Source organism: Oncorhynchus nerka, linkage group LG27 (genome assembly GCF_034236695.1).
Source record: "Oncorhynchus nerka isolate Pitt River linkage group LG27, Oner_Uvic_2.0, whole genome shotgun sequence".
Classification (NCBI taxonomy): Eukaryota; Metazoa; Chordata; class Actinopteri; order Salmoniformes; family Salmonidae; genus Oncorhynchus; species Oncorhynchus nerka.
The window spans coordinates 49,704,463-49,728,239 of record NC_088422.1 but is presented as its reverse complement, the minus strand read 5'-3'; the positions used below and the strand labels follow the sequence as shown (position 1 = coordinate 49,728,239).

Below are 23,777 nucleotides of genomic sequence, written 5' to 3'. Positions count from 1 at the left end.
ACACCCGCAGGCCTCCAGTTGGGCAACCCTGGTGTAAAATAATATAATTTCACTTTAAAAAAATATATATATATACTTTTTTACTCATCTTTTCAAGGTTACCAATAATTATGAACCTGATTGAACATACATAATAATAATAATAATAGAGATTGTGGTTTGACTATATTTTAGAATAGCACATACATGGTGCTGACCTGTAACTGTTGTAAGTGTAGAGCTAATACATGTATTAGACTTACACACAACTGTTAAAAGTCAACACACTGTATGTGTATTTAAAGCCCTACGTGTTATTATGTATTTGACCTGCTGAGATAGGACATATGTGTAATGAACACGATAGGAGACAGAGAGCTGGTTTTAAGCGCAGCAGGTGTTTATTGCAAAGAACCACAGGAGGAGGCAGGTAGCTGGGTCCAGGGGCAGGCAGAAGGTCATACACAGGGGTCCAAAAGGGCAACAGTACAGGCAGTGAAAAGGCTAGTTGTCCGGGAGATCAGGAAATAGGTAGATTACAGGAAATCCGATAGTGAGTCAGGCAAAAACTATCATACAAGGGAGGAGTAAATCACGGGAAAAACTGCTCCGATAGACTTGTGTCGCAAAACAAATAATACCTCAAAGTGATGGGGGCAAAGAACTGAACAAAATAATGTGTAATAATGACATACAGGTGTGTGAACAGGTGATTCGAATTCAGGTGATTGGGATCTGGAGAGTGAGCTGCGTTCAGGGGATCTAGGGTTTTGAGAGTGGGTTGGAAGCAGACATTACAATATGATCTTTACAATACGTTCTGTCTAGGCCTAGTAATGTATTTTAGTTGGTACCCCCCCCCCCCCCCCATCGCTATGTTCTATTAAATATAGTTATTTTCTCTGGGTTAAAGTACAACAGTACACATTTATTGAAGACGATTTTAGAAAACATACTTACAATGCATTACAGCTCAAACACCTTCAAATCTAAATTCAACAATCCCAAAAATATACATTTCTATTGAACATTTGATAGTAAAATATTAGAATAATAACAAGATAAGTACACATGATTATCTAAATGAGGACATTATTTTAGCTCACAGGCATACTTTTTACAATGGTAAACGATTTTGTGAAAATGGTAAGCAGTCTCAATCTTCAGACTCGGTTTGAAATAGCTTCATATGGGTACAGTAGATCTTCAGATGGACTGACCTTTTATGCAATTAAGCATTCAGTTATAGTGCAACAATAAGCCCCATCTAATTTCAAAGCATTCTTCTACCCTCTATTTTCTGTACACTTATACATTTCCTCCAATGGTATCTGCTCTGAAACTCATTTTAATGACCATCAAAATGACAAGATTTGTTTTTGTCGTGATTGTTCACGATACAATTGTATGGCACAGTTTATTGTAATTATTTTCTTACACTTGATTTCATTCCAGTTTGTGCAACCAAGGCCAACAATGACAGGCACCAGCAAGAGTCATGATCAGGTGCTATTAGGACCACCAGGCATACAGTATTAGAGAATGGGCACTTCAGTTCATGTTCTCCAGCAGGTAGTACGATTAAAAAAAAAAAAAAACAGATCACTAGAATGGATATTCCCATTCAAGTCAATGTTCCGTGATGGGTGGACCAGCTGCCATATTGAATGTACCCAGCATCTATTTCTATGGGTAGTTAGAAATAGTGTCCCTCAGTGAGAGTTATCTTATACAGTCTATGCTTGTTGTGCTTTTCACTCCCAGGCCTGGCTTGGTTCAGCTCATTGACAGTAAGACAATTGAGAACATTCAAAACGTAACACCTCTAAAGATCTTTAAAATCGTCTGTGTGCATCTGTGGTTTTATCCTTTCATCTCTCAGTCAATTCATCCACCCACACCCTTCAATTAACACATAAATTAATCCACCCGCACACCCAACAGTCTGCACATCAATCTATTCATCCATTCATCCCATCCACCCCCTTACCTGACAGTCAACACACCAATCTATCTATCCGTCCAATCAATCAACAGTAACTTCACACAGGCCAATGTCTTTTCACTGTTGACCTGCTCTTAGTGTCTCGAAGAGTCTCTAAGATTACGTTCTAAATGGTACCCACTCTGCCCAAAAGTAGTGCACTACATAGGGAACAGGTGACCATTTCAAAGGCTTCCCAAATATTTGCTATTATGGCCAATATCTCCAGTTGGCCCTGTCTGTCCCCTCTCTCTGTCCCATTAAAGGTGGTATCAGAGCAATAAAGGGCCTTTTGTTTCTTGATGCACAGTCAGCACCAGGAGAAGGAACGTCCCACCATTTCAAAGAACAGGCGGTTGGGTTCTTTGAAGTATCGGCAGAGCTTCCTGAAGGCCCGGGAGCTGAGAGGAGCGTGGGGCCTCCCCTTGGACTCATCCAGACACTTGTCATGGCCCCCAGCAGAGAGGAGGCAGTAGAAACCTTTAGTTGTGTTGAAGTAGAAGTTGGAGGGAGTGATGCGGGGCAGCAGGTCCAGGAACCTATAGATAATTTATTTTATTTTATTTAACTAGGCAAGTCAGTTAAGAACAAATTCTTATTTACGATGATGGCCTACTACAATGACGGCCTACATTAGATGGGATTAGATTAAAAACTTTAATCTCCTCAATGAGGCAACTGAATAGCATTTTACACAATATAAGTTACATACAGACAAAAGTAACAGGTGGGCCATGAAAGGATCTTCTCTTTGAGGCCATTTTTTATTCAGGCCAATGGGAAGATGGCAGAAACGGATGTTCTGTTCGAAACTGATGGCGGGTCGGATAAAGATGAGAGTGAGAATGAGTGGGCAACAGTCATGAAAAAGAAAGGAAACAAGTAAAGTTGTGATGGAAGCTAAGAAGTTTCATGGGTGCATTGGGTGAGGTGGCGTTGGTGGCAGCCGCAAATTCTGGTTTTAGATCGTTTTTTTGTGTGTCCGTGGAACATACTCTGCGCCTTGAAAATATTTTGGAATGCAGTTTTGTGTTTGGATTTACGAAGCAGGGCGCCTGTCTCTGGGGTTGCTCATGAAGTGGATGCAGATGATATACCTGTGATTAGTGCATGATGACTGACCTGTGTGGCGAATGGAGAAAGGAAACTCACTTCGTCCATATTATAATGTCTCTCCCTTCTCGTGTAAAGCTAGGCTTTATGAAATAACCTTTAAGAGATGTTGTTCTTAAGCTCCTCCAGTTTAATAAATGCAAAAGATTTGGGCATGTCTCAAGTGTATGCAGATAGGGGGGATATAACGAGGTTATATGCTGCAACTGTGGTGGCCACAGGGGTTTGGTGGCACCTTATTTGGGGAGGATGGGCTCGTGGTAATGGCTGGAGAGGAATAAGTGGAATGGTATCAAATACATCAAACACATGGTTTGATGCCATTCCATTTGCTCAGTTCCAGCCACTATTATGAGCCGTCCTCCCCTCAGGAGCCTCCACTGGTGGTGGCGAACATATGCCCTAGTCCCTGGATTGCGCTGTTAGGGTGAAGGAGACAGAGGTGGGGAGAATAAGGGCTGTCCAGCTTGTCTCCTATCTGGAGGTGGAGAAAAGAGTTGAAGGAGCAAGTGGCGTTGAAGACGCCATGGTAATTGAGACTGCACCAGTGAATGTTTCTCGGCAATCAAGGGATCCTGATATATAACATGTAGAAAAGGTGGACTTTGCAGCATTTATTGCAGTGGTCATAAACTGCACAGCACAAACAAAGAAGAAATCAGACAACATTTGAATTATCGTGCAGCAGTATGCTTTTTTGGACTCAGTGAGTTTACAGCCGAGGCATTGCAAGAAATCTTGTCAAAGGATGCTCTGCCCTCACATGCCCCTCAGCCTGTGTAGGGATGTAAATGTAATGTGATGTTATTTTTTTTGTGTCTGTTTTTGTTTGTTTACATGATGTCGTTTTTATCCCCCTTTAATACAATGGATATTTTTTCTATAGTTTACCACCTGTACAGTAGGTGGCGGCATGCACCTCTAACGTGTGTTTGTGGACCGCCATAATAACATATAAGATGAATAAGAAGAAGACTGCTATTTCCGGGTCCTTTCAATGAACTTCCAGTTCGTTGTGTTTGGGGTGCTCATCTCTGTGAATTTTTACCAACAATAGACATGAGGCTAAATGTATTCAAAAAGCACGGTTGGTTAAATATGTAGGCTACAAGTTAAAGTGCGTGGTGATAAAGTTTAACTTAGGCCATTTTATTCAAGTATAAGCCTGTGTCCCAAATTGTACCCTATTTCCTATATAGTGTAGTATTTTTGACTAGCCATCCCATTATGGAATGTCATGTTGAACAACAAAGGAGCTGATTGACTGACTATCCTTTGAAAATGTCTGCTGTGGCTTTGGCTACCTAGCATCTCCATCCCTGGATTGAGGTATGTTTTCCTGAGCTATATCTCATGCCGGCTCCATGGTTTCCTGGGCAGCCTGCCGTTCCGACCTTACAGGGAAGATGATCAGTGATCGTAAGGTCAGAATCTTGTAATGTCTACTTTTGACCAGAGGGTGTGTTTTTGGAACACACCCAAAAATTACATTAGGTATAACATTACCTCTCCGCCCTCCGGAGCTCTGGGAAGGGGTCTCTGATGAGGGCCTCTCCGTCCACCACATGGACCTGCTCCCTGGGGAAGACTTCCAGCCAGCGGTCCAGGTGTTGGTGGTACAGACTCCTCTGCAGGGCTTTGTAGGCCGGGTCAATGTGGCCCTGGCGGAGCAGCAGCTCTTCTACAATAGAATACATGAAATAGAGTAGAATATAATATAATATTTAGAGCAGAAATGTATATTGTCTTTGCTTTTTCCTAACTCTTGGCACATATATAGGTTAAGAGGAACAGGATCTGAGGTATGGAGCACTGGATGGATTTACATTTTTGTTGTTAACTGCATTTCTCAAGTGAATGATGGTGGTGATCTGACACAAGCCGCCCCCAATTATCTATCGCCTGGGACTTGAACTAGCAATCTTTCGGTTACTGGGTCACCACTCTAACCTCAGTGCAACTTACCTAGAGACTTGTAGGGCTTGTGGCGGGTCACCCTATTATGGAGAACCTGGGTGTAGTCGGAGACGAGACGCTCAGCGGGGTCCCGGACGATCAGCAGGAGTCGGACAGCAGGGTTCATCTCCCAGACCCGCTGAGGGACTTGGGGAGAGGAAAAGTAGCCAGGGGTTTTCTCCACCGTCACTTGCCCAGGCAGGGTGAAGGGCATCTGGGCACGATACCACGCCAGCCCACGTCGGTAGTGCTCTTCCACGTTGAAGTAGTGCACCTAAAAAGAAAGTATGTAGGGTTGTTTAATACCTTACCCCCCCACCCCCCCAAAAAATGTACTTCTGTAAAGTCTGCATTCTAGGATTTTATCTTGTTCTTTCATTCTGTTATGCTGCATGACTATTTTCATACCATTATGTTAAAGCTTTGAGAGTAGTCTATTGTGTGAAAGTGCTTTACAATTTAAGTTGAGATGGTCATGATGATGTTTCTATTTATCATTACCTCAGCATTGGCCACCTCTACGTCCGGATGGAGGTTGAGCATCTCCAGGAGGGCCCTGGTGCCACCTTTACGCACGCCGATGATGATGGCTCCAGGTAGTCGCTGCTTGGTGGCATTACGAGAGGGGGAGGATGAGGGGGAAGAATAGCCAGCAACTCTGAGCACCCGTAGACAGACACATAGCTGGGTCTGCAGCAGGAGGAGAACCAGCAGGGCTAGGAGAACAGTCCACAGCATGGTGGACTATGGGCTCTGGAGGTGGGAGGATGAGGAGGGGGGAGGTACACACACACAGATACAGGAAGATACCCACAGGCTGTGGGGCTGGGGCGAGGAGGAGGGTGGGGGTAGGGGCTCCTAGGTGAAATGGGTTCAGGATCCAAGGGTCTTCAGTGAAGATACTGCAAATGAAGAGTTATTTTCCACTGTCAAAAGTAGTTTTAAATATCTGAGTTCATATTTTAGGTCATATAAATGAGCTACATTTAGGGTAGAGAACTCATGAAGACTGGAACTTCTTGTCTGTATTAGGGTTTCAAAGCTACCAGTAATTTATAAAGTCACTGGAACCTTCAGTGATTTTGGCAATTAAAAGAAAATCAATGGCAATCTATTGTAACTTTGATAATTTATATTTTAATAACTGTATTCATATATTATAAATGTATTGTATCTGTGTCCATGTGTCCATTAGTTTCTAGTATATAGACCATATTGTTAAATACAAAATAGCCCAATTAATGAAAAACGATTCTAGTGAACAATGACATTATTTCGAATTAACTAAAATCCTTGAAAGATACCAGCCCTAATGCGTATTGTCCCTGCATGTGTCAAACTCAGTTTCCCCTCTGGGGAGCAATATTGTTAATTAAATAATTAATTGAAAGAAAAAAACAAAGTATTTGGTGCAATGTCAAATGGTAAAAGTAGGCTAATGTTCAAGTTCAATTTGTTTTTTAATAACCACATGGAAGTGATGGACACTGAACTATGTGGATGTGGACTAACATCAGAGAATGAACAGTTCCACACAATTTAGATGATAAGTCTCCATCTTATTCATCTGGTGGAATAAGTGGGGTATCTCTCAGTCCTGGCGTGGGTGGTTCTGTCTGTCACTTGTCCTCAACAGACAGGCAACCAGTCACAGAAGGAGGACTTGTAGAGAGCGATTGCAAAGTCAAGGCACCATGACGACATAGTTTGTTGCTGTGTTCACCAGGCCTTAACATCACTACACAGCGGTGTCAATACATGTAACATGATCCTTCCTCTGACATTGTCTCTCTGTTTCTATTGTTGTTATTGTGTTCAGGCCAGCCTGATGGGGCTGAGTTATTTATTCACTTGTTGTGTGTGTGTGTGGGGGGGGGAGGGTTCCTGTGTTCGGTTCCTGTGTTCCTTTTTAATTGCACCTTAGGGGAATGTTGTTGCTCCAGCCGCCCCGAGAGTTTGTCTAGTCTCCCTGCTCTGTGTCTCTTTTGTCATCATTACCTTCATCAAGTCAGCTATCAAGGCTGAAGGGTTTGTCTAGTCTCCCTGCTCTTCTGTGTCTCTTTTGTCATCATTACCTTCATCAGGTCAGCTATCAAGGCTGAAGGGTTTGTCTAGTCTCCCTGCTCTGTGTCTCTTTTTTGTCATCATTACCTTCATCAAGTCAGCTATCAAGGCTGAAGGGTTTGTCTAGTCTCCCTGCTTGGTGTCTCTTTTGTCATCATTACCTTCATCAAGTCAGCTATCAAGGCTGAAGGGTTTGTCTAGTCTCCCTGCTTGGTGTCTCTTTTGTCATCATTACCTTCATCAAGTCAGCTATGAAGGCTGGAGGATTTGTCCTGGTGTTTCGTTTAGTTTGTCTTTGAAGAATTTACTCTGAAAGTGGTGGCTACTGGCTAGTATTTTTCTATAATGTATGATATTACAGTTTTTTTCAATCTCGTTGGTGAAATTTCACAAGTAACAAGTAACTCGCTTAGATTTATCAAAACAAATCAAAACAGATCATCAAAATGGCTCGTGTTTCAAAACGAACACATTCACAAAGTCATTTTTTCACTGCATCAAATCACTCTTTGGATTTGGATACATATTCAATCTAAGTATCTGCTTTTCAAAATGCAATATTCACTTTACTTTTGATATGATTTTCTTGTCATTTGTTAACAATATAATTAACTATTACTTAAACAAACTGCTCAAAACTGATAACTACTGAACCAAAAGCATGTAGTGCCTAGTTACCCCTATAGTTTGAAAACTGCTGAACACTGTAATATTGTTTACCTCATAAATGTAGCAATTTGACATCAATATACGTTGGAAATCATATATGGATAAAGCTGTAAATACTACAAGATTCTCCATCAGCCAGTGTGCTTCAATGGGACAAAGTGGAAAGAATCACTATGTGTTACCATTAGAAATGATGGTGTAGTGTACAATGCACTGCTGAAATGGGCTACCTGGGTTCTATATAACAATATATTCCACTCATTATCTACATTTCATTGATACACTGTATGTAAGCTGATCAATTTCAAGCAGAGTTGACAAATCATGTAAAAAGGTGATCATGTACAATGTTGCCATAAAGTTGGAAGCACAGAATCATCTAGAATGGTGTACATTTTGGGGATCTTTTTATTTCAGCGATCTTGTGCATGTTGCTTTTATATTTTTGTTCAGTATATATTGAAATTATGTAGAAATAACGTTGATTCAACCATTGTGTCCCAGTGGGAAGTTGCATGCTTCCCGTGTGTGTGTGTGTCCTGTGACTCCCTGGTATGTTGGAGTATACAGTATCCCTCCTGTCGAGACGCAGCGCTTTCAGCTTGACTTCCACTCTGCTAATTTGTATTTGTATTTATTATGGATCCTCATTAGCAGCTACTCTTCCTGGGGTCCAGCAAAATTAAGGCAGTTTATACAATTTTAAAAACATTGCAATACATTCACAGATTTCAACACCCCCCTGTATGCCCTAAGGCCCCTACTCCACCACTACCACATATCTACAGTACTAAATCCATGTGTATGTGTGTGTATACCATCGTGTGTTAGTGTGTATGCATGCGTCTGTGCCTATGTTTGTGTTGCTTCACATTCCCCACTGTTCCATAAGGTGTTTTTTCTATTTTTTAAGTCTAATTTTACTGTTTGCATCAGTTACTTGATGTGGAATAGAGTTCCATGTAGTCATGGCTCTCTGTAGTACTGTGTGCCTCCCATTGTCTGATCTGCACTTGGGGACTGTGAAGAGGGACTTGTCTTGTGGGGTTAGCATGGGTGTCTGAGCTTGTGCCAGTAGTTTAGACAGACATAGTCTAGTTTAGACAGGTGCATTCAACATGTCAATATGTCTCATAAAGTAATGATGAAGTCAATCTCTCCTCCACTTTGAGCCAGGAGACATTGACATGCATATTTTTAATATTAGCTCTCTGTGTACATCCAAGGGCCAGCATTGCTGCCTTTTTTGTGGCACCTGACCACACGACGGAACAGTAGTCAAGGTGCGACAAAACAAGGACCTGTAGGACCTGCCTTGTTGACAGTGCTGTTAAGAAGGCAGAGCAGTGCTTTATTATGGACATACTTCTCCCCATCTTAGCTACTATTGTATCAATATGTTTTGACCATGACAGTTTACAATCTAGTGTACTCGAAGCAGTTTAGTCATCTCAACTTGCTCAATTTCCACATTATTTCTTACAAAATGTAGTTGAGGATTAGGGTTTAGTGAATGTTTTGTCCCAAGTACATTGCTTTTAGTTTTAGAAATATTTAGTTTTAGAAATACTTAGTCCTTGCCACCCACTCTGAAACTAACTGCAACTTTGTTAATTGTTGCAGTCATTTCAGTTGCTGTAGTAGTTGACGTGTATACTGTTAGACAAGTAACTCTTTATCCACATTATAGCAGGGGGTGTAAAGCCGAAACACATACGTTTTTCCAGCAGCAGACTATGATCGATAATGTCAAAAGCTGCACTGAAGTCTAACAAGACAGCACCCACAATAATTTTATCACCAATTTCTCCTAGCCTGTCATCAGTCATTTGTGTAAGTGCTGTGCTTGTTGAGTGCCCTTCCCTAGAAGCATGCTGAAAGTCTGTTGTCAATTTATTTCCTGTCAAATAGCATTGTATCTGGTAAAACACCATTTTTTCCAGAAGTTTACTAAGGGTTGGTAACAGGCTGATTGGTTGGCTATTTGAGCCAGTAAAGGGGGCTTTACTATTCTTTGGTAGCGAAATTACTTTAGCTTCCCTCCAGTCCCGAGGGCACACACTTTCTAGTAGGCTATTGAAGATGTGGCAAATAGGAGTGGCAATATCGACTGCTATTATCCACAGTTTTTTTCCATCCAGATTGTCAGACCCCGGTGACTTGTCATTGTTGATAGACAACAACAAAAAAAATCACCTCTTCCACACTGACAATTCTTGTTTTTCATAATTTGGTCAGATATACTTGGATGTGTAGTGTCAGCGTTTGTTGCTGGCATATCATCCCTAAGTTTGCTTATCTTGCCAATGAAAAAGTAATTGAAGGAGTTGGAAATATCAGTGGGCTTTGTGATGAATGAGCCATCTGATTCAATGAATGATGGAGCCAAGTAGGCTTTTTTTTCACCAAAATGTTATTTAAGGTGCCCCAAAGCTTTTTACTATCATTCTTTATATAATTGATCTTTGTTTCATAGTATAGTTTATTTTTATTTAGTTTAGTCACGATTTCTTAATTTGCAGTACGTTTGCCAATCAGTTGGGTTGCCAGACTTATTTGCCATACATTTCTCTTCATCCCTCCCATACAATTTTTCAATTCCTCATCAATCCAAGGGGATTTAACAGTTTTTACAGTCATTTTCTTAATGGGTGCATGCTTATTAGTAACTGGAATAAGCAATTTCATAAATGTGTCATGTGCAGCATCTGGTTGCTCCTCATTACACACCATAGACCAGCAAATATTTTTCACATCATCAACATATGGATCACAACAAAATGTATTGTATGACCTCGTATACACTATTATAGGCCCAGCCTTTGGAACTTTGGTTTTCCTAGATATGCCTAATATATTGTGATCACTACATCCTATGGATTTGGATACTGCTTTAAAGCAAATCTCTGCAGCATTAGTAACGATGTGATCAATACATGTTGATGATTTCATTCCTGTGCTGTTTGTAACTACCCTGGTCGGTTGACTGACAACCTGAACCAGGGTGAAGGCACTGGTTACAGTTTGATTTTTTTTCTTGTGTGGGCAGCTTGATGATAGCAAGTCAATATTTAAATCACCAAGAAAATATACTTATCTGTTGATATTACATACATTATCAAGTATTTCACACATATTATCCAGATACTGACTGTTAGTACTTGGTGGTCTATAGCAGTTTCCCACAAGAACGGGCTTTAGGTGAGACAGATGAACCTGTAGCCATATTACTTCAACAGTCTCTAAGCTTTACAGGAATGTAGTCAAAACTGCAGTCAAAACTGTTCGCTGCTCTGGCCCCCCAATGGTGGAACAAACTCCCTCACGACGCCAGGACAGCGGAGTCAATCACCACCTTCCGGAGACACCTGAAACCCCACCTCTTTAAGGAATACCTAGGATAGGATAAAGTAATCCTTCTCACCCCCCTTAAAAGATTTAGATGCACTATTGTAAAGTGGCTGTTCCACTAGATGTCATAAGGTGAACGCACCAATTTGTAAGTCGCTCTGGATAAGAGCGTCTGCTAAATGACTTAAATGTAAAATGTAAATGAATGTGGTTCTGAATATTGGCCAGAACACCGCCCCCGTTGGCATTTCTGTCTTTTCGGTAGATGTTGTAACCATGTATTGCTACCAATGTATCATCAAAGGTATTCAGAGAGTTTCAGAAATGTCATCTGTTACAAGCAAGTTATTGACTTCATGGACCTTGTTTCTCAAGCTGCATATATGGGCTATTTTTATCAGTTTTCTGGGATGCTTGGTTGTTTTTAATGCTTTACTGGGAAGCGTATCAGAAGTAGACTTACTCATGTAATTTATTTTGGAGCAGGGTGCACAAAGTGGTCTTCCTACTAGGGCATACCGCCTCAGTGCTAACAGTGTATCTCTGATTCATAGGCTCATGATTACTGCATACACTAGCTGTAGGATAAACAGAAGTATTCGGTGCAATTAGGGGCACATAGATTAAGTGACTTACATTGTGTTTGCCAATGCCCCTAGGATCATGTACATTTGATGCAGCATTATGATGACTCATTGTCACAATGGTAGGCCATTAACTGAGATGGCCTTGGATCATTGACCAGTCGAATGAACCCTCTCTCTCGCTCTCTCTTTACAAAAGCCATTTTATAAATTAATATTATTCTCGTTCCCCATTTCGCTATATTCTCTTCTTCTCTTTCAACATTTTTCTCTCTCACCTCTCCTTTTTGTCCTATATCCCTATATATATATCTCTCACATGAAGATGCAGACATGAATATAATACATGATAGCTGAGGAATTACCCTAAAGGCTATGGTAACGCACACAGAAACCTCTTATCTACTCATCAATGAATCATTCTACAATCCCACGTTGCATCACACTCAGTTCCCTGAAATGTTCTAATCGCACAACTTTTTATTTCGGTAAGAATAGAGTGGCAGAAACTTGCTTTGGGAACAGTCCGAAACACAGTACATCATGAATGTTCTCGCTCTTATCACAACACTGGCAGAGACGGCTGATATGAGAGGAGTTCAGAGGCAGTATGTGTATGCACATCCAGTTACTTTTAGATACTTGGTATGAAGGGTCAAGTCATGAAAAAAGGACACTTATCATATTAATAGTGGACTTTACAGTAATGAGTGATTGGGGAGGGATTGGTGTTTCATTATAGAGTCAGAGGAGGGCCTCTAGCCCAGGCAGATCCCAGTGCTAGGCACATGTCTTTTATTTGTTTATCCCAAACCTTAACCCTTAACCAGAATGACTGCCTCAACTTAACCTTCAAAAATCTATGTTTTACCTCCCGTGGGCAAACGTTGAATTCTGAAGTCAATTTCACAATTTTGTGAGGTCTTGTTGCTCATGCCAGCTTTTAGTTCAGCTCTGTTCAATAGGAGAGCTTCTCTCCCACTAGCAGACAGCAGGCTACTCCTTGTGACTCCAATTTGGCACCATGCAAAAACCACAACAACAAGGCTTAGATTGTCCATGGTGAGTGGGGCTGTGAGAGTTCCACATGGACTAACAGTATTTCTAGGCTGAGAGAGGAAACTTTAATGAATCTAATTATTTGTGAAATATAGATGTATTATACTGTCACATCCTGATCTGTTTCACCTGTCTTTGTGCTTGTCTCCACCTCCCTCCAGGTGTCGCCATCTTCCCCATTATCCCCTGTTTATTTATACCTGTGTTCTCTGTTTGTCTGCTGCCAGTTCATTTTGTTTTGTGAAACCTACCAGCATTTTTCCCCTTGCTCCTGTTTTCTAGTCCTTCCCGGTTTTGACCTTTCTGCCTGCCCTGGCCCTGACCCTGCCTGCCGTTCTGTACCTTGCCCCACCTCACTGGATTATTAACCCCTGCCTGCCCTGACCCTGAGACTGCCTGCCGTTCCGGACCGTTTGCACCCTCTCTGGATTACCGACCTCTGCCTGCCTTTGACCTGTCGTTTGCCTGCCCCTGTACTATAAATATACTTTTGTTTCTTCGACACTGTTTGCATCTGGGTCATACCTGAAAACTGATAATATACTATATAATATAGCAGTGCTTATTCTGTTTTCTCTTTCTCCTCTTGCTTTTTCTTGGCTAGTTTATGGGTGTGTGGATTTTGTTAGTTTCAATATTGCATGGTTTGGTGAGCTGCTTCTTACTTTGTATCTCAATCTGCATGTGTTTACTCTTTGTGTGTGTGTATATGAACACACGTCTCTGTTTGCCGTTCTGTGCCTTAGAACTATCTTTTGGTGGGTGCTGGTATTTGTGGTTGGGGGTGTCGGGGATTATCCTGCACAGAGGGACAGAGGGAGGGATGGAGGGAAGGCGGGTAGGGATGGAGGGGACAGATGTAGTCTGTGTGTTTGTCCCCTGTGTGTGTGTGTGTGTGTGTGTGTGTGTTCTCAGCGGGAGTGTGTGTGTAACGCAGGCAATGAGATTGGCCCTAGTAGGGGGTGGCATGGTGAAATCCAGTTGATTGCCAGCCTAGCCATATCACCAAGGCTGTTGGACAGTAGATAAAGTCTCTCTATGTCTTTCTCTCTGTTTCTCTGTTTATGTCTGTTTCTTTCTCTCTATTTCTTACTGTCTCCTTCTCTCCATTTGTTTCTCTGTTGCTCTCTCGGTCTCCTCCTTTCTCTCTCTCGGTCTCCTCCTTTCTCTCTCTCGGTCTCCTCCTTTCTCTTTCTCAGAGAGTGGCGCTTGCAACACCAGGGTCGCGGGTTCAATTCCCGCTGGGGCCACCCTTCTGAAAAATGCATGCAAGTCGCTTCGGATAAAACCTTCAGCCAAATGTCATATATTACTACTGTGAATGTGTTATCATTCTTTCAGTCAACTATCACAACAAACCCAACCATATTATTCAATATAATGTATTTGCACACACAAATGACAAAGAAAATCTTCATATAGTCTCATTATATTTTCATTCCATGTGTGGATAGACAAAAATCATCCAAGGGAGATCTATAAACAAATTCAACAAGGACATGAGAGAGACAAATCTGTCATACTCATTGCATGAGTTTGGGACTACTTCAAACATTTTCTTGCTATTCCATAAACTAGCTACCACAACGAAGCTAGCTTTCACAACAAAGACAGAACATTTTAAGCTGTAGTCAAATGTAGGATCTGGAATACTTTCTAATTGTATGACCTGACTAGGTAAACACTCGTGTTTCCTGTTCACTTCACATGGTCAGGAACAACTCCTGTCACAGGCAAGCTACCCTTTCTGGGGAAGAACTGTGTGTGCGACTTTTCAGAATGCGGCTGGGGGAATGTGTCTATATGACAACGTCTATTTCATTGACAGACTGGTCAAAACCTTGAGGAGTAAGACTAATGATGTCTTCTTGAGCCCATGCAGCATCTGAATTTGTTATAGTATCTGTGTGTGTTTGTGTGCCAAAAAGGCACTCCTAAAGCCTTAAGAAGCCCCTCGGCGTGTACTCCTCCTTTACATGAACAGGCTTAAGTTTGAACATCAGATCCCGTTCTTCAGAAGAATGAGGGTTGAAAAGAGAGGGAGGGTGGAAAGGGAGGGAGACGTTCTGGAGATAACGCCTGTTATCGGGGTCCAGAAAGTCTCTGTTTCCCTGCCCCCTCTCTTTCTCACTCCTTCTCCCTCTTGCTCTTTCTGTCTCTCTCTTCCCTTCTCTCCAGCAAAGACACTGACTGCAGAAATCTGCCCACCGATCCCCGACTGGGTTTCAAATTAGACTCTTTACAAAAACTCCACACCAGCCGCCCAACCCTCTCCCCCCTCACACACACACACCCCACCCCAGACACACTTTTCTCCCCCTCCCCAGCCATTCGCGCTTTAAGATCTGGGTCAATCGTATCAAACACTCAAAAGAGCTCTCTATAGTCTGTGTGTGTATGGCGCATTGATAATGAGGATGGTGATGTGTGTATGTGTGTGTGTGTGTCAGAGAGATTGGCAGGGGGGTGTCTGGGTTAAAAACAGGGTGTTTCGGGGGAGTGTGTGTGTGTGTGTGTGTGTGTGTGTGTGTGTGTGTGTGTGTGTGTGTGTGTGTGTGTGTGTGTGTGTGTGTTTGGGATCTAATTAAAGATGCCTCTGGCATGCAAGTGTGTCTGGGCGCAGGCGTTGGCATACACCCCAGGCTAATGTCTGGAGTGTGAGTTTACTGTTCATGGCAGTCTGGCACAGGGCAGTGCATGTGTGTGTGTGTGCATGTGTGTGTGTTAACATGGCAGCCTGTGCCATTTAGATTTGGATAGGTTAAAACAGACAGACAGTCAGAAAGAGAAAGATAACAGGCTGCCTGTCAGTCTGTTTAGCTGCACCAGAAGGTCCCAGGGTACAGTCTAGTGTAGTGTGGAGCGCTGACTCCTGATGCTGAATCACACACACAGTTACATGCACAGATGTAGGCTTGAAACAAATGCACAGAGGTAGCTAAGAGCGTACAGAGGTAGCTAAGAGCGTACAGAGGTAGCTAAGAGCGCACAGAGGAAGCTAAGAGCATACAGAGGTAGCTAAGAGCCCACAGAGGTAGCTAAGAGCCCACAGAGGTAGCTAAGAGCCCACAGAGGTAGCTAAGAGTGCACAGAGATAGCTAAGAGCGCACAGAGGTAGCTAAGAGCGCACAGATGCATACAGGCAGCTCCCTTCACCCACATATCAGCCAACCAATACACACACGTGTGCACGCACACACTCAAACACACAACTCCCCCCCTCACGCACACACCCTTGTTTACATGCTCACTGTCCAATGTAGCACATATGTTGGTTTTCACACAGTAACGTACTGTAGCTCTGACAGCCTGCTGTCACTATCTGGCACATTACATCACAGTGGATATAAACAACCAGGTTTGACACGTGGATCACTGATGGAGTGAAAGCAGGATACGGGGACTACTCTCACTTCCTCTTTTACTCCTCTTTCTCAATAAACCGTGATGGATCTTGTGTGCTTGTGTAGCTCCTGGTACCAAACTACAGTCACTCATTTCACTGGCTGTTTGTTGTCAAGAGAAAGTCAATTCTGATCTGTCTGTGTGTGTGTCTGTGTGTGGGTCCACCGAGAGTCTGTGTCCACCGAGAGTCTGTGACAGAGTCAATTAGGATCTATGTGTGTGGGCAGGGTGTGTGTGCATCTGTGTACTGTACTGTATATGAGCAAGGGTGTGTGTATGTGGTTTGGGGGATGTGCGTATGGGTGTAGACATATGGGGGAGGTCTGTCTGGTCAATATCATTATGGGCTAGTGAACAGTGGTGGAAAGTACTCAAGTAAAACACTTTAAGGTACTAAAGTATTTTTTGGGGGGTATCTGTACTTTACTTTACTATTTATAGTTTTTGCAATTTTTACTTTTACTTCTCTACATTCCTAAAGAAGGTAATGTACTTTTTACTCCATACGTTTTCCCTGACACCCTAAAGTACTCGTTACATTTCGAATGCTTAGCAGGACAGGACAATGGTCCAATTCACACACTGCCTCTGATCTGGCCGAAGCACTAAACAGAAATGCTTCACCTGTAAACTATGAGTGTTGGAGTGTGACCCTGGCTATCTGTAAATTTAAAAAACAACAATACAATTGTGTCGTCTGGTTTGCATAATATAAGGAATGTGAAATTATTTATACTTTTATTTGTCCTTTTGATACTTAACATTTACTTTTGATAATAAAGTATATTTAAACCAAATACTTTTAGACTTTTACTCAAGTAGTATTTTATTGGGTGACTTTCACTTTCTATTAAGGTTTTGGATACTTTTCCCACCAACGTGGGTCCTGAACTCTGCCTATCTAGATTTAATATGGGAAGAGGGTACGGAAGAGATGAAGACAGGAGGAGAGAGGGAAAGAGGGAGAGAAATAAAGAAAGAGAAATAGTAAGTAAGATGATAGTGGTGGCAGGTAGCCTAGTGGTTAGAACGTTGGGCCAGTTATCGAAAGGTTGCTGGATCGAATCCCTGAGCTGACAAGGTAAAAATCTCTTGTTCTGCCTTTGAGCGAGGCAGTTAACCCACTGTTCCCCGGTAGGCCGTTATTGTAAATAAGAATGTGTTTGTAACTGATTTGCCTGATTAAATAAAATAAAAACATTTGCTGTAAGGTGGAGAGCAAAAGGAGAGGAATGAGGAGAGAAGGACCTAAAATCATTCTTTGTAACCCTCTCACCTGGGACCATGAGACTAAGATGGAGAGATGAAGGAAGGGGGGGAGAGAGAGGAACTGACAAAGAAAGAGGGGTGGTAGAAGTAATATACCCGGCCGGGTATGGCCCCAACGCCGCAGCGCCATCCATTTTCAGGGCTAGTTGATTCGGCAGGTGAGATGAAAAGGGAAGAGGGTGGCTCTTTCTTTCTTTCTGTCTGTCTGTCTGTCTGTCTGTCTGTCTGTCTGTCTGTCTCTCTCTCTCTGTGTCCTTCTCGCTTCCTGTCCTTCTATCTGTCCCTCGTATTCTCATAGTGGTTCTCTGTGACATGTCTAATAGCCTGTGTGCCTCCGTGCTGTATACACCACTGCTTCTCCAGACTGACACACACACACACACACACACACACACACACACACACACACACACACACACACACACACACACACACACACACACACACACACACTGAGACGAGGGGGGCGGAGGTGGAAACATTAGAACTTCAGGGTTTTAGCGTGGGGGTTTTGATTGACCAAGCACTTAAGACTATTACCATCGCCCTCCTCACCCTCTTGCTCACCACCCTCTCACCCTACCTCTCCGCCCTTCCTCTCCCCATACCCCAAGTCCTCAGGCTCTCATTGTGACTGGAAATTAATGAGTGCGATCCCCAGTCCCTCCCTCATCCCTCACTCCCACCTTGGGCTTTCAGCTTAAACCCCTCCTATGGTGTTTTCACCATCAAGATCAAACCAATGCTATGTACAGTGTACAGTATTGCCCAACAGAGATTTGCCAATGTCACTGTCTGGTGTCCTTGGTCTGATTTTAGGGGACAGACAGTTTACAGTTACAAACTGATAAATATGATACAAATTGGATTGATTGGATTTGATTGATTGACACAACAGCATGGAAGTTCTTTCAGTCAGTGGGTGTGTTATAGGACTTGGTCTTTAGAGTCCAGTCCTATATTGGCATTTCCTCTCCGATGCCCTTTTCCCTCCAGCCTTCCACCCTACTACTCTTCTCCCCTGACCCTAATCCTACCCAGGGGCTTCATGACCACACAGACTAGGCCCACCCAAACAGCCCACCCAGAGCTCCCTGTCCTGACTCTCTGCCCCACTTTATCGCACTTTATCTTAACCACTGCCCAGCAACCCCAAAGAGCTAACCCCAGACCCAAAGAGCCAGACCTAGCCCAACCCCAGAAACACAGTCAGTGTGTCCATCTGTCCGTCTGTCTGTTGGTGTCTGTGTAATGTGGGACCTCTCCTGCTCCCTCCATCTGGTGGTCAGTGGGTGGTCCTGTCACCTCTCCTTAAACCAACTGGAGTGTGATGGTCTAGCAAACACTGACTCTGTCTCCACAAAGATTAGTGTGTGCGTGCGTGTGTGCGTGTGTGTGTGTGTGTGTGTGTGTGTGTGTGTCTATGATGAGCTGAGGTCATTGTGCACTTGTGCCACCCGTACTGTAAGGTGAGAGGATCTTTGCCCCAACTCTAACTGACATGGTGGAGGACTGCCAGATGAATGAACTTTCTCCCTGAGCTCCTGTAAACACACACTGTTAGCACTCAGCTAAATACACACTCACTTAGTTAAATAACACTCCGCTAGATGACCTCCATATTATCAACAGTTGGCTATTTCTGGTGAGAAAATATACTGGGAAAGGTATTGTCGATTCTATCGATTTACAGTGTAAAGTAAACAAACACTTCCCGTCCCCCCTCCCACTGTAACTTTTTGGAGTGTGTAGCCGTAGCATGCGCCTCATTGCCCTCCAGAGGACATGCTCTCTGCTCATAAATAATGTCCATGTATTATTCACAGCTGCTTCGCAAGCTCCCCCTGCTAATGCCTCCTAATGTGCCCAAACACACAGTTTCCACACAGCCTGGCCTGCACTCACACACTCAGTGACCAGGTGACACTCAGTGACCAGGGCCAGGTGACACAGTGACGGACAGAGACCCCTTATACAGTGCAGGCCAGTGCACAGGGAGGCTGGGTGACTTTCTCTCTCTCTCTCTCTCTCTCTCTCTCACTGTCTCTCACTCTCTCTCTCATGTATGTAATTATAACCACTGAAGCACACTGTATGAACTGTCTGTCCTCTCTCTCTTTTACTCTCGCTCTCTCTATCTTGTTTATGTGTATCTCTCTCTGTCTCTTGTTTATGTATATCTCTCTCTGTCTCTTGTTTATGTATATCTCTCACTCTCTCTGTTTATCTTTGTACCTCTCCCCCTCATCACCTATCTCTTCATTGTCCCTCTCTAACATTTTTGGTCATTTAGCAGACGCTCTTATCCAGAGTGATTTACAGGATCAATTAGGGGGTTCTTCAACGATCTGAGACAGTAGGCTACCTGACACCCTCTCTATGGCTTCCATATCTCCATGTCAACAGCAGCTTTATCAATATGGGTTCAATCCATTTTCCCACACATGCATCATAGTTTCTGACTGAGCATTGACTCAGTTAGCTTGAGGACACAGTGTGTCAAAGCCAGGGTATGGTATTACGACAGAGTCAACCTCATCCATATGTAACAGTGCCTTTGTGACTCTGCTTAGGAGGTGAATGCAGTCTGAATGAAGAGAGGTTTTAATGTACAGTACACCAGGGCACACTCTGTATGATAAAAATAACTATTTTTCAAAGTACAGTTGTATGTGATTTTTTTTACATTACTTTCTAAGACAGCTAAAACAAACTAATGGTACCACTATTGGCGTAGTAAAAGGTTTATCCCTGAATCAGTCATAATGCACTCTTGACCCGGCCATGTGGGGATTTTGTTTTGATGAGCCACAGGATGTCTTGATAAAGATAAAGCCACAACTCCTCACATCACATGGTGCTGTTGTCCCGGTTAGTGACTGATTCAGAGACAGAGGCTCTATTCACTCTGACCATGTCTCTCACCCTCTCTATCGCTCCCCCACTCTCTATCTCGCCCCCTCCCTATCACTCCCCCTCTCCGTCACTCCCTCCCATTATCGCTCCCTCCGTATCTCTCGTACCACATCTACACTTTCCAAACATTACAAAGGTCAAACATTGTTTGGATAGTTTTACTTTTACTCCTTTGGCTGGTGGTTTCCTCAAGCTTGCTGGAAATGGGAAGGGGAAATCTGAAAATATACATTTTGTGGGTTCATTTTAAATTAGCATAAAAAGAGAATGGCAAAAACCCCTACTTTGGCAATTGATTTACAATGAATCTTGAATGAGTTCGAGAGGTTTGTTGGCTTACTCACAACATGATTGATATGACAGGATCAAGAACATAATATTCACATACTGAATCAGACTGTTGTGGTTGGTTTTCACTACCCTGGAGTTGTGAACTACCGCTAGTACAGTGACTGTCACACATGCCAGATTAGTTAGAGAGGTTGGCTTACAACATGACGGATATGACTATCATGAATATGATGTTCAGAGTCCAAGGCAGTTGTGGTTTATACTTCGCTGGAGTTGTGATTCACTATGGGTGTGTAATATATGCAGCCCACAACACATGCTGTGTGTCCACCACCACTACCTGTCTATCCACATACCACTAGCTGTTGCTTAAAAGACCATGTCATAAATCTCTCTCTCTCTCTCTCTCTCTCTCTCTGTGTGAGCATCTATCTGTCCCCCCTCTCTCCCTCTCTCTCTCTCTCTTCCTCTCTCTACCAGCATCTATATTTCGCACGCACGCATGAACACACACACACACACACACACACACACACACACACACACACACCAAAGTGACATTCACAGACCACTCCCACTGGCCACCGACTTCAATTAATGTCACCATGTCATTGAATTTAGGATAACCCCTAGAGCCGATGTCCGGACCCCTGCAGAAATGTAATTAGCATAATAAAAAAATCCACATAACAATCTGTCTGTTTTAGCTACCGATGCATCTCAATCCACCGCATCCCCCGATGTCGCACTTATGCATCTGTGGTGACAGAGCTAAAGCGGTGTTTGCTAGACCATGAGACTTCCCCAAAAAAACGGTTCTCTCACAAAATCGTATGTAGCGTCCGAGAGGTTAATTACCCTTCTATAGAAAGATGAGACTCTCACGAACACAATGGTGTTCTTACGCTCTACGAACACCACAAGCGTCTTGGGACTCCTCTTAAGACGGTACAGCCAATCTGCCAACATCTGTCTGTAGCGTCCGAGCAGTTTGGCCTACACACAAACACGTACTTGCCAGTTGAAACATTTTATGGAACTATACAGTACATGTATAATTTGTAAATGTTTCCTGATCTTTCCTATATCTGAGAGATATAGTAAAGATCGGCAAACATGTTTTATATAAATATTTTTTTACATGTATTTAACCACTTATTTTTGGTATTAAACAGACACTTCAGAACAAACTTTTTGGGGACTGTCTATGTATGTTTCCATGTAGTGAATCTGTTATTCAATGCGTTTGTATGGACTAATAGCCAAATAAAATTAATAGCCAATTAAGGCCAAATTAAACATCAAATATACACTACCTTTCTAAAGTTTGGGGTCACTTAGAAATGTCCTTGTTTTAAAAATAAAATCACATTTTTTGTCCATTAAAATAACATCAAATTGATCAGAAATACAGTGTCGACATTGTTAATGTTGTAAATGACTATTGTAGCTGGAAACGGCTGATTTTTTTATGGAATATATACATAGGCGTACAGAGGCCCATTATCAGCAACCATCACTCCTGTGTTCCAATGGCACGTTGTGTTAGCTAATCCAAGTTTGCCTAGAAGGCCAGCATCCCGGAGTCGCCTCTTCACTGTTGACGTTGTGAGGCGCCTGCTTCTCAAACTAGACACTCTAATGTAATTGTCCTCTTGCTCAGTTGTGCACTGGGGCCTCCCACTCCTCCTTCTATTCTGGTTAGAGACAGTTTGTGCTGTTCTGTGACGGGAGTAGTACACAGCTTTGTACAAGATCTTCAGTTTCTTGGCAATTTCTTGCATGGAATAGCCTTAATTTCTCAGAACAAGAATAGACTGATGAGTTTCAGAAGAAAGTTGTTTGTTTCTGGCAATTTTGAGCCTGTAATTGAACCCACAAATGCTGATGCTCCAGATATTCAACTAGTCTAAAGAAGGACAGTTTTATTGCTTCTTTAATCAGAACAACAGTTTTCAGCTGTGCTAACATAATTGCAAAAGAGTTTTCTAATGATCAATTAGCTTTTTAAAATGATAAACTTGGATTAGCTAACACAACGTGCCACTGGAACACAGAAGTGAGGGTTGCTGATAATGGGCCTCTGTATGCCGATGTAGATATTCCATAAAAAAATCTAGTTACAATAGTCATTTACAACATAACAATGTCTACCCTGTATTTCTGATCAATTTGATGTTATTTTAATGGACAAAAAAAAGTGATTTTAAAAGTAAAAAAAAAAAAAAGTATTGTGTATATATCTTTTTTTATACTTCAAAGGATCTTAATATTAAAAGTGTGTGAAAAATTCAGTGTGTGAATAAGAGAGAGAGAGAGGTCTTACCTGAGTCACTGTGACACTGAACCTGTGTCTAGGGTTTCCGCTGTCTTCCTCCTCTTTTCCTATTCTCTCAACTCCTCTGTGTCTAATCTCCTTTCAAAGCCTCTGAGAAAATCTAAGTGTTAGATAACTCCGTTCAATGTTTTCCTTCTCTCCTCCTTTATTTCCCTCCTTCCTTTTCTTCCTCTTTCCTATTCTCTGCTGTTTGTGGTGTGCTTGCCCCGCGTTACACTGAGGAAATGTGTGTGTGTCTCTGCCTCTGTGTCAAAAAGAGTGAGTGAGTGTGAGTGTGGTGTTGAGTGTGATTCCGTTGAGTGTCAGAGCGACTGACAGAGAGAGAGCGACAGAAAGAGAGAGAGAGAGAGAGAGAGAGAGAGAGCGACAGAGAGAGAGACAGAGAGAGAGAGAGAGAGAGAGAGAGAGAGAGAGAGAGAGCAAAGCAAGCACAAACACATCGACCCCTTAGGGAAATCCCTCCTCCCTCTTCCACCTGCCCCCTGCTCTCTCTCCATCAACCCCTCTCTCCCATTCTTCTCTCTGATTTATTTGTCTTTCACATACTTTCTCTGTCGATCTTTCATCCCAACACTTTGAAGGGACATAAGACTTAACATGTGAATCTTTCCCTCCTTTTTGTTACTATGCATATTTTGATGATTTCTTTCCAGCCATAACTATGCCTTAAGACGTTCTTAGACATATTTGTGAAGACATCTTGAGACATCTTACTGTGAAGATATTTCTTGGGAAATGATGACGTGTCTTTAAAGCCTCAACGTTGTGTGTCATTCAAGATGTATCCAGACATCTAAAG

The 23,777-nt window shown here is 42.5% G+C and overlaps 1 protein-coding gene across 1 annotated transcript; it reads right to left on the bottom strand.

Annotated features, from left to right (window-relative positions):
* Positions 1 to 358: 358 nt before the first annotated feature.
* Positions 359 to 23,291, bottom strand: LOC115111929 (heparan sulfate glucosamine 3-O-sulfotransferase 1-like). Its single transcript, XM_029638477.2, has 5 exons — positions 22,967 to 23,291; positions 5,534 to 5,934; positions 5,042 to 5,306; positions 4,583 to 4,757; positions 359 to 2,502 (listed from the first exon to the last, which is right to left on the bottom strand). The coding sequence occupies exons 2-5, from the start codon at positions 5,768 to 5,770 to the stop codon at positions 2,274 to 2,276; spliced, it is 906 nt and encodes a 301-aa protein (XP_029494337.2). The 5' UTR covers positions 5,771 to 5,934; positions 22,967 to 23,291; the 3' UTR covers positions 359 to 2,273.
* Positions 23,292 to 23,777: the final 486 nt, after the last annotated feature.